At 42.5% G+C, this 10,618-nt stretch overlaps 2 protein-coding genes across 3 annotated transcripts in view; one reads left to right on the forward strand and one right to left on the reverse strand.

The window, feature by feature from the left end:
* Positions 1 to 1,011: 1,011 nt before the first annotated feature.
* On the reverse strand, positions 1,012 to 7,007 carry LOC109486672 (RING finger protein 145-like). 2 transcript variants are annotated; one of them, XM_019790556.1, is made up of 3 exons: positions 6,908 to 6,978; positions 5,094 to 5,290; positions 1,012 to 3,390 (listed from the first exon to the last, which is right to left on the reverse strand). In XM_019790556.1, the coding sequence occupies exons 2-3, from the start codon at positions 5,281 to 5,283 to the stop codon at positions 1,247 to 1,249; spliced, it is 2,334 nt and encodes a 777-aa protein (XP_019646115.1). In that variant the 5' UTR covers positions 5,284 to 5,290; positions 6,908 to 6,978; the 3' UTR covers positions 1,012 to 1,246. The 2 variants fall into 2 exon arrangements, 1 of the variants encoding a protein (XP_019646115.1); XR_002141203.1 differs by lacking the exons at positions 1,012 to 3,390; positions 5,094 to 5,290 and adding an exon at positions 6,329 to 6,407 and having other exon boundaries at positions 6,908 to 7,007.
* A 152-nt stretch (positions 7,008 to 7,159) lies between these two features.
* LOC109486681 (E3 ubiquitin-protein ligase RNF139-like) overlaps positions 7,160 to 10,618 on the forward strand; it is a 9,345-nt gene continuing 5,886 nt past the window's right edge. The window contains exons 1-2 of the mRNA XM_019790569.1: positions 7,160 to 7,381; positions 9,823 to 9,996. Of these exons, the coding sequence (XP_019646128.1) occupies positions 9,840 to 9,996 (157 nt within the window). The 5' untranslated portion in view covers positions 7,160 to 7,381; positions 9,823 to 9,839. The remainder of the gene's footprint in view (positions 7,382 to 9,822; positions 9,997 to 10,618) is intronic.

Raw genomic sequence — 10,618 nt, forward strand, 5'->3', positions numbered from 1 at the left:
GGAATGAGCCATGAAGTCAACACAAAAGGCTGGGTTAAAATTTAAACATTGAATTTTGAACTTTTAATCAAACCACTGCATTGATAGATGGGAAAACTGTAACAACTAGGAAGAAAAGGACTTTCCTCAACTGATGGGGGCAAAATATGAGCATTTTTCAGTTGATTCAGGACCAGAATCAATTTTTTTTTTTTTTGCAAATCAGAAAAAAACGAAGAGGTGAATCCGAGAACCAACAAATTAAATTGGTGTGGCCTAACCAAGAAATTAAATTGGTGAGGCCCCAGGACCATAATTATGTCTGACAAAGTTGCAGGCTACTATTAGTTTGAAGAACATGACAATGTCACAGAACAACCTCAAAACAACAATTTTCCCCCATAAAACTGTTTTTACATGACAAAATCTACATTCGTGCATGTTCTTAATCTGAACAAACTAAACTGTACACATCTGTACATAGCAGACATTGTATTGCTGCCAAATATTCAAACTACATATAACAAGAACATGATCACACTGTGATGTACTATTATCATGATAAAGTGGGATTGCTATCTATGAAGAACATGTATAAGGCCACACCAAAATTTTATTTGTTGGCTTTCAGATTTTTTTCAGAAAAAATATGAAGCGACAGGCCGAAAAAAAATGAAAACAGGCCTAGGCATCCTATTGTAGCTCCAAATGCTACAATTGGAGCCCTGAAGTCAACACAAAAATTTGGGTCAATATTTGAACAATGAATTTTGAACTTTTGATCAAACCAATGCATTGATAGATGGAAAAACTGTTACAACTAGGAAGAAAGGGACTTTTCTCAACTGTTGGGGGCAAATATGAGACTTGATTCAGAACCAAATCTTCTTTTTTTTTTTGCAAACCAGAAAAAACGAAGATCTAGGCGAATCCAAGAACCAACAAATCAAATTGGTGTGGCCTAATGTAAATTGCTAGCCTGGTTACCAAACCTATTATACATGTAGCTCCCGAGTCCTACATCCTCTACGCAAATAGGGCTTGTAGGACTCAGGAGCTATACTAGGTTTGGTAACCAGGCTAGCAAATTGCATTTGGTTCTTTGTTGCAAATTATCTACCATACCTATATAGAAGCAAATTAACTTCTACCATACCATAGAAACAAAAGAAGGCCTTACAATATCTGAACTGTGTGTACAAATGAACATTCATTGACAAGCAAAATATCCTATCCTTTGTCATAATTACAAAAACGTTCATGTATCTTATTTATCTTCATGTTGTACATCATTTCTAGGTTCTGTGTCACCATCCTGTGTTTCTGATCTATCTACATTTCCTACATTCACAAATTCCCAGTCTTGTGGTTGTTCCTCAGGATTGTCATTACTTGTACTGTGACTTGACGCATGTAACCCACCTCTCTCCTGTGATTCTGTCTCCTGAGGTTTCTTGGCAACATCTTGCCTTATCCTAACATTTTCCTTTTCTTCTTTATCATCTACATGTACCTCAGCTTGTACTTTTGGAAGCTCTAAAACATGTTGTCTTTCAGTGGAGGTCTTTCTGTCCATTTCTTCTAAATCAGCCTGTACGGCATTTGGGCCTGCCACATTTTCAGAGTTTTGGTCTTGTTCGAGCAATGGTTTGCTTTCGTTTGCATTATTGTTTGGCCTAGCAGCTTCTGGTTCGTTATCATCTGCATTATTGGTTTCACCCTGTCCTTCAGCTTCAAGTGTGGGATCGTCCCTTTCATTGTTTCTAAGTCCTTCTGCGTCTGCCTCATTTCCAGCATGATGTTGTCTCTCGTTGTCTTGATTTTCTTGGGGCGGGTCTTGCTGGGTGTCAGCCTCGAATTTGATTTCGGTGTGGCACATGGGGCACTTCTCCTGTACGTAGAGCCACTTGCGGAGGCACGCACCGTGGAAGTAGTGACTACAGGGGGTCACTCGCGCCGAGTTTAGCTCCTGGAAACATATGGCGCAGACGTCGTTTAACTGAGCTAGTTCTTCTGCTGTGGCCTGTCGCAGAGACTGTATGTTGCTGACCGCTTTCCTACGCAGTAAGAAGCTCTTCCAGCCTTGCTGAGCGCGCTGCCACACGTTAAAGTAGCAGTGCACGATGATAACCGAGGCTCCGATCCAAGTCCACTCCCCGAACAGAGCTTCCTTCGCGCCGTAGTACACGACGCACAGCGCCACAATGAATTCTAACGTCTTGCAGGTCGCTTTTATGGCGTACACGATGTCGTCCAGGTTTTCCCACGGTTCGTTGCGATATCCGTCGATCATGAAGAGCGTGTACATGAACATCGACGCCACGGCGTGCAGAGAGGTGAGAATACAGCTCGAAATGATGATCAGCAACCACAGATCAACATCAAAGAAGCTACTGATGAGGAAAGTCATGTACAAGGGGAAGGTGAGCAGGAAAAGGCACATGGTGATAGACCGGAGGTGCTTCCAGAAGCTTTTATTCTGCGACGCACCCAGAGCCAAAAGTATGGGCTCGGTAATCTCATGCATAGACTGGATTGTAGACGCTAGGACAATGAAAAGGACAATACTGAGTAGGAAGGTTCTTTGTACACTCTTGAGTTCAAGTAAACCAGTTTGTAGTGCCAGTAGCAGTAGTGTCAGCCCCTCGGTGACTCCTCTGTGCATGATGTTGTCATGCATAAAGGCTTCAAACCCCTGGAGGTACAGCTTGGTTAGGGTGAGTATGAGCTGGGCTACGTACGACACGGTAAAACACAGTCCGAGGAGCGCGTACGGGCTTCCGCAGCACTCCGCCATACTGGCCAGGAGAAGGATGATCGTCCCCTCTTCAAGAACAGGGTGGTTGATGCTGCCCAGGAAAAGATACACCTGTACAGCAAATATGAAACACCAATACGCCAAAAACAGCGACGGTACAGCCAGCTTGTTCCACAAGTACAAGAAGTACGGGAACCAACCGACCACGGAGGTTACTGCCCTTACAGATTTCTGTGCCGCCAACACTAAGTTGTATGGCACAAATAAGTTCTTTGCGATAAAATACAGCACTTCTAGGGTGGTGAACAAAGCAGCAAAGGTGTGGAAGAGCTTTAAGCTTCCCAGAGGCATCATACAGAGTTTTGCTATGAGAGGAATCAATGAGGCTGAATAAGGCCACAATCGTCTGTCACCAATGAGGTAGGAACATGCCAGCGCGGCGAGGCTTTGCCCCACGAGATGGATGACGAATCGGTGGAAACTGTCGTCGTTGTAGAACACGAGGCCCTCGTAGCCCTGCTCCAGCTCGGCTGCAATGTAGGTGCCAGCTGCTAGGTGGCTGAGGAGAAGGATGACTGCTGAGAGGATGTGTGTGTAGAGCTGGATCAGCTTCTTGAGAGGCAGGAGGAAGATTGTCAGGGCAAGGATGTAACCTGGGGAAATAAAAATAGTGATTTAGCATGAAAGTTCATCTGTGTTGGTACAAGTCATTATGAATTAAAGACTAAGCTTTAACTTCCAACACTTAAATACAGAATTGGACTTACCCAATTCAGGGGGTGACACAAGTCATCTGGCACGTATGACCTGCTACTACATGTGCGCAAGGTCACGTGTCTCTGACGTCACGGTCCAAGAGTAGACGGGTCCATTCCGTGAACAAGGTTGATGGAGTCAACCGAAAATTTGGGTAAGTCTCAATTCTGTATTTAAGTGTTGGAAGTTATTTCATAAAAATAGTGATTCTTCATAGACAGTTTGAATTACTGTGTAAAGTGTGTATACTGTATATAATATAGAAACGTATCATTATTACATGTACAGCCTGTATGTCTAATAGGGACTACATCGGCATACAATTTCATTGTAGTTATCATCATGAGTAGAGTGTTTGCCTTGGATTTGAAAGGTTGTAAGTTTGATTCCTGTCTAATTATAAGTCACACCAAAGTAAAAATGTAAAAAGTTAGGTTTACTTTTAACTGTCCTACATTGTCTCATTGCAGGGCTCGAAATTCATTGATAGAGTGCATAGTTAAGTGCACTGGTGCACCCAATGTAAAAAATTAGGTGCACAAAAAATATTTGGTTGCTCCATATAAGTAGAATATCAGCAAAAACTAATTATGTTTCATTTCTACATACAGTAAATGTACTATAACAATCATTATGATAATATGTAAACCTACAAAAATATTTGGGTGCACTGGTGCACCCACAGAAAAGAATTAGGTGCACCGCTTCAATTTTGGGTGCAATAAGGTGCACATGCATTGTCATGTTCATCCTGTCCTTGGTGCTGAAATCACTATCACATGCATGTTAAAAGTAATAGTGCCCTTAATACTAGTTGTGCCAGGTGTTTTGCACTGTATGATTATGAGCAATCAATATGCAAACAATTCTTAGATTTCTTTTTTTCATTATTTATCATTTTTTCATATTCAGTAATGACCTTTGACGTCAAGCAAACACAGCAACTCTTGTAATAACACATTAAAATAATAACATCCAATCGAGTACATTGTTGAAATAAAAGGTCGCTGTGTTAGAATGTACTGATGTGTCATAACCATATAACCATAAGGCCACACCAATTTAATTTGTTGGTTCTCAGATTCGCCTCTTCATTTTTTGTCTGATTTGCAAAAAAAAAAAAAGGTTCCGTTCTGAATCAACTCAAAAATGCTGAGAAACTGAGAAAAGTCCTTTTCTTCCTAGTTTTTACAGTTTTTCCATCTGTCAATGCTGTGGTTTGAATCCGTTTGATTAAAAGTTCAAAATCTATTGTTTAAATATCAATCCAGCCTTTTGAGTTGACTTCATGGCTCCTATCATAGCATTTGTATAATAGGATGCCTAGACCTGTTTTCATTTATTTCTTTATTTTCTTTTTGCCCTACCTGTCGCTCCATATTTTTTCTGAAAAAATCCGAGGAACAACAAGTTAAAATGGTGTGGCCTAAGCATAATTTACAATGTCCAATGTTACAAATGTTAAAAGTTTTGGGTTTATTTAAGTATCGATTTCATTCTACTTTTTTACCATTTGGTAAAGGGTGTTTAGTATCAATAATGCTAAATGTTATTAAAATATCCTTTAGCATGGCTTGTACCGGTATTTCATTTAACTCACCCAGAATGTAAGCGTTCCATGACAGGTACTGGAAGCTGAAGTTCTGTTGATGAATCCCTCTGTAGGGCAGGTATTTGCCGACACTGTCCTCCCACAGGTACAGCACCTCCAGTAGGAGCAGGGATGGAACCCTCAATACCACACCTAATCCTCTCTCCACCCAGCCTGATACATGTTCTCTCAGGGGCATGGTTGTGCTGTGTATAATGATAAAAATAAAAAAACATTGTCACAACATTTAAGGGTTAATGACCCACCCCGAGGTGAATATGGTGTGATATAGCCTTGTCAGTTGCTATAACCACCGAATAAAGCCACCGAGTGAGCGCAGTCACTGAGTCACACATCATGTGGAGGATCACAGGTTGTAGATATATGTATTATATGTATGTATTGTTGATTACTTAAGTATGTCATACGTGGGCTGAAAGCCTGCAATAGCATTAAATACAGGTGTTCTGGCCCGTGTGACAACTAGCCATATCACACAGAGTTCTAAGTTTATCACACAGGTTTCCACGTGTCACAATAATATAGCATTAATGCTCTCAGAGGCATTGTTGTGCTGTGTATATGTGAGGAAAAAAGGGTCAACTGCAGTTCAAAACACAGCTGCTAGGGGTGTTGGAAATATTCTACAGTAAAGAGGGAACCCTCAGTACTACATGGTTGTGCTGTGTATAATAAAAAGGAAAACAACAAAAAACAATGTCACAACAATATAGCATTAATGCTCTCTCAGAAACATTGTTGTGCTGTGTATGTGTGAAAAAAAAGCTCAACTGCAGTTCAAAACACAGCTGCTAGGGGTGGTGAAAATATTTTACAACGGAGAGGGGACTCTCAGTACTACATGCATATGGTTTAGCCTGGGTATACAAAGCTCTCGGCCGGAGGTTAATGACCCCAACCTAGGGGCGGCGGCCGCCAGGAGCGCGATTTAGTCAGGCTAGCATATGGTTGTGCTATGTATAATGAAAAAGAAAAAAAAAACAATGTCACAACAATATAGCATTAATACTCTCTCAGAGGCATTGTTGTGCTGTGTATGTGTGAAATAAAAGGGTCAATTGCAGTTCAAAACACAGCTGCTAGGGGTGGTGAAAATAGAGAGGGAACTCTCAGTACCATACCCAGCCTGATACATGATCTCTCAGGGGCATGGTTGTGCTTTTTTTGTGTGAAATAAAATTGTCAACTGCAGTTCTAAACACATCTGCTAGGGGTGGTGAATATAGGGAGGGAACCCTGAGTACCACACCCACTCCTCTCTCCACCCAGCCTGATACATGTTCTCTCAGGGGCATGGTTGTGCTATGTGTGTGTGTACTCCATCTAGTATGTTTGAAATAAAAGTGTCAACTGCAGTTCAAAACAGTCTGCTAGGGGGTGGAAGAAATATTTTACAGTGGAAATCTAGATCCACCTACCCTGACATGCACATATATAATTATAACATTTATACATTTCAGATGGAAATGATACAATGTTTCTAGATCTATTTTTTTCGCAAATAATCTTTGTAGATAACGTTAACATTATCTTAGCCTAAAATTAGTTGCCGAGTAATATATATCCCTACACGTTATTTGCGGACAGGACGAAACAAACTAGGCAAACAGGTTGGGGCACCTGACCTGGATGGCAACAAAAAACATAAATTATTTTGTGACTTGTCGACTCTATGGTCTTTCGATAAAATAGACTTACTGAGGACATTTGGCGATCCTTTCATACATAAATAGTTGTGCCAAAACATAGATGTGGTTCATCGTTATCCAAATCTATTCATATTAGTACTCTTTTATACTCACCGTGAACGAAAAACTGATCATGAACTTTGTAATCACAGAACTTCCGCATGATCGGCGGCCATGTTGGTACCAGTGACCTTATGACCTTTGGTTTCAGAGATGAACTTTACAAATTCTCGTTTCCGATCCTTAAATGCCTTATAAATACTTAAATAGACAAAGTATATGACTAGAAGGATTCAAATTTTAACCAAAATTTTATTTTTGCACACGCAGAAAATGTAAAATTCTTGACGCTTTCTGCGTTTCCCAGCATTCATCAGGCAAAATGGCTGTCGTCGAAGTCGTCTTCGAATTTTTACTTCCGCTTTCGATCAGAAATTTGCGATTTTAGGTCAATTCAACAAATTGTTTTCAGGAGAAAGGGGATCTAGGTATCTAAGATACAAATTATTAAGCGTATTTCATATTTCAATATTTATAAACGTCTAGGAAAGTCCCTGACGACGTCTTTTCTCCGACAAGAAAATACCGGTAAGTTGCGTTGTGAACGTTGAAATAATCTTATGTTCTTTTGGGCCACCGGTACCATGCATGTCTTTGAAGCATATGTTGCCCCTTTTTTAACAATATCAAATGGTACCTAACGTATGGCAGTGGTTATAACGAAAAGATTACATGTAAACCTGTATATACAATCATACAAGCTGAAACAACTGTTGCTTGCATGTATAATTTTCATGCTTCAGTTGTATGATCATCATCATCATCATAGCTTATCGCCAATCCACTCCAGCCAGTTCCGCGCTGCTTCATTGGCCTCCTGGAGATCTGTGTCTGTGCAGGTAGGACCAAGCCTGCAGCCGTGCATCAGGTGCTGGATGGTCTGGGGGTCCTCTCCGCAGCTGCAGGTTGTACTGGTGGACTTGCCCCACCGTGCCAGGTTGTCCCCTGTCCTGGCCACCTTAGCCCTTGCCCGGTTCAGGGCCACCCAGTCCCTTCTGCGCAAGTCTGTCCCTGGGGGCAGTGTCTCGCTGGGGGAAGGGAGTGCCCTGTTGTTACTTGGGTGACTCTCCTTCCACAGCTCTACCCTGAGGGTCGCTGGTGTCATACCCCCGAGGCCTCGGGCCGTCATGAAGCTGCGGCGGGATTTCAGACGTCGGGGGACCTCCTGGTGTCCGTATAACGGGTGCCTAGGATCACTGAGCTGCTTTTCTCGCTCTGTCCTTGTCTGGACACCTCGTCGGATGCCAGGTGGGCAGATACTTGCCAGTGTGTGCAGTGCTGACAGGGGGGTAGCCATCAGGTTACCGGTGATTGAGCGGCAGGCTCTATTCAGCTCCACATCAACCTTGTAAGCATGGGGTGACCTCTCCCATACTGCGGCGCAGTACTCAGCAGTGGAGTAGCACAAAGCCAGTGCTGTCTGCTTGAGGGTGTTGGGGTCCGCTCCCCAGCTGGAGTTTACCAGGTTGTAGAGAAGGCTGTTACGGGCAGACACCTTCTTCCTTAGCTTGGTGACGTGCTCTCTGAAGGACAGAGTCCTGTCAAGGGTGACACCAAGGTACACTGGGTGTGGGGTGTTTTCGAGTTCTTTTCCCTCCCAGGTGATTCTGAGTTTTCTCGATGCTGCATGGTTATTGAGGTGGAATGCGCAGACCTGGGTCTTCCCCGGGTTGGCGTTCAGGAACCACGTTCTGTAGTACCCTGATAAGGACTCCAGGGCGTCTTCAAGTCGCTTCTCAATGACTTTAAAGCTTTTCGACTGGGTTGCCAGGCAGAGGTCATCTGCGTAGATGAACCTCCGGATGTTGTTGAAAGTCGGCTGGTCATTGGTATATATGATCAGATGTTGTTTTAGCAACTGCACCAGAAAGCGACCTAGGCCTCCTACGTAAAGAATTATTTGTGATGTTGTTTACAGCATGTACGCCTTTTTTATGTGTAAAAATTGCGCTGCTCACATGTCAGTCATATTTTTGGTTGTTGTTGTTGTTTTACGGCTATTTTTCCGCTAGACGTCGTCTCCAGGTGCCATAATGAATAATTTATTCATTCTCTGTTTAGTCCTTTGTCTGTCAAGGTCGCTCAGGTACTTGTGCTCAGGTGGTTGTCCATAATTATTGGCAGTTAAGTTACATTACTAGAGCACGTCGGCAGAACGTACTGCGCCTGCGCAGAACCCTGTAGTATTTTCACGGTTTTCGATGGATTTTTGGTCAACGTTGCATTAGAATTTTTCCTGTTGCAGAGGATATCTTTTCCGAAATAACATTTGGAAACTACAGACGGAGTGTTAACCTTATATGCGCAAATACAACCTAATATATATGAGACGTTCTGCCGAAGTGCTATGTACAATACATAACAGGTTTGGCGCAGGTGCAGTGCGTTCTGCCGACGTGCTCATTACTAGCAGCTTGTTAATATTAATGTTAAAACTTTTACGTCCTTGTGAATACACACACTGGCCAAACACACTGGGTCAGAGATATGTCAGTTTTTTTTATAATTTATGGTGTAACTTGTAGCCACTCGGATATGAATTTTCCATGCATTTGTACACTGATATCAGCACGTCGGCAGAACGCACTGCACCTGCGCCAAACCCGTAATGTATTGTAATTTGTACATAGCACTTCAGCAGAATGTCTCATATAAGGTTGTACTAGCGCATATAAGGTTAACATCCCGTCTGTAGTTTCCAAATGTTATGTAGGAAAAGATATCCTCTGCAACAGGCAAAATTCTGACGCAACGTTGACCAAAAATCCACTGAAGAGTGAAAACCATGAAAATACAGGGTTCTGCGCAGGTGCAGTACGTTCTGCCGACGTGCTACTGATATCTGAGTAAAGCATGCATGTCACATGACAGGAGCATATTGAAGATATCTGGTATTGAATGGGACAATGTTGATGTTTTGGAAGCATAAATTGCATTAACTTTTGTCTGTTTTCTTGTTATGTTCATAGTGACTGCTGCTAGCATTATGACTGAGGGCCAAGATGTAACCTGGCGCTCTCGTGTGAAAGCCATCTTCGACGTGGTGTTCCGGGTTCCCTCCATCTATGTCATGGACTCCATCCTGAAGGACCAGCTCCCCATCCCATGGACCACTGAGTCACACATCATGTGGAGGATCACAGGTGCGTTTCAAACTTTGATGTTGAATATAATGTTAATTGCAAATGTAAACTGCATACAAATGTAGATATGATTAATTATGTGATACCTTAGGCTGCAATAGCATTAAATACAGGACTGTTCCCGCCCATGTGATAACTCACCCTTGTCCTGCGGGACCCATATATAGCACCAGGTGTATACTAGTAAGTACAATTTGGTGGTATTTCTCATCCAACACATCACACCCCAGTGAAACGCAAAGAATGCAGACATTTCCTCAACAGACAGCAACCATCGAACAAGTACAAAAACGTGCCTGCCGTACCATCCTTGGAAAGGACTATACTAACTATACATCAGCTCTACAACAGTGTGGTCTTGAGACACTGGAGAACAGGAGAGTCAACCTGTGCCGTAGGTTTGCAGTCAGCATGGAGAAGTCGGAGAGAACCGCTGATCTGCTACCTCCAACCCGGGGACAGTCGACCCGACGTGAACTCAGAAACTCTACAAAACGGACTCTCCCTACCACATGTACAACAAGATGTAACAACAGCCCTCTACCGTCCCTCTTAAGACTGTTGAACGAAATGAAATGATAGTGCTCGTAACTCTGTAAATGCCTCTCTTGTGCAATTTGTA

This window comes from Branchiostoma belcheri, unplaced genomic scaffold (genome assembly GCF_001625305.1).
Source record: "Branchiostoma belcheri isolate BF01 breed outbred unplaced genomic scaffold, Haploidv18h27 scaffold82, whole genome shotgun sequence".
Classification (NCBI taxonomy): domain Eukaryota; kingdom Metazoa; phylum Chordata; class Leptocardii; order Amphioxiformes; family Branchiostomatidae; genus Branchiostoma; species Branchiostoma belcheri.

Bases quoted from the DNA above. Each gene is read 5' to 3' on its own strand.
- LOC109486672 (XM_019790556.1), bottom strand. From the start codon at position 5,283: ATGCCCCTGAGAGAACATGTATCAGGCTGGGTGGAGAGAGGATTAGGT. The intron at 3,391-5,093 runs GTGAGTTAAATG...TTATTTCCCCAG, and splicing joins ATGGAACGCTTACATTCTGG to GTTACATCCTTGCCCTGACA.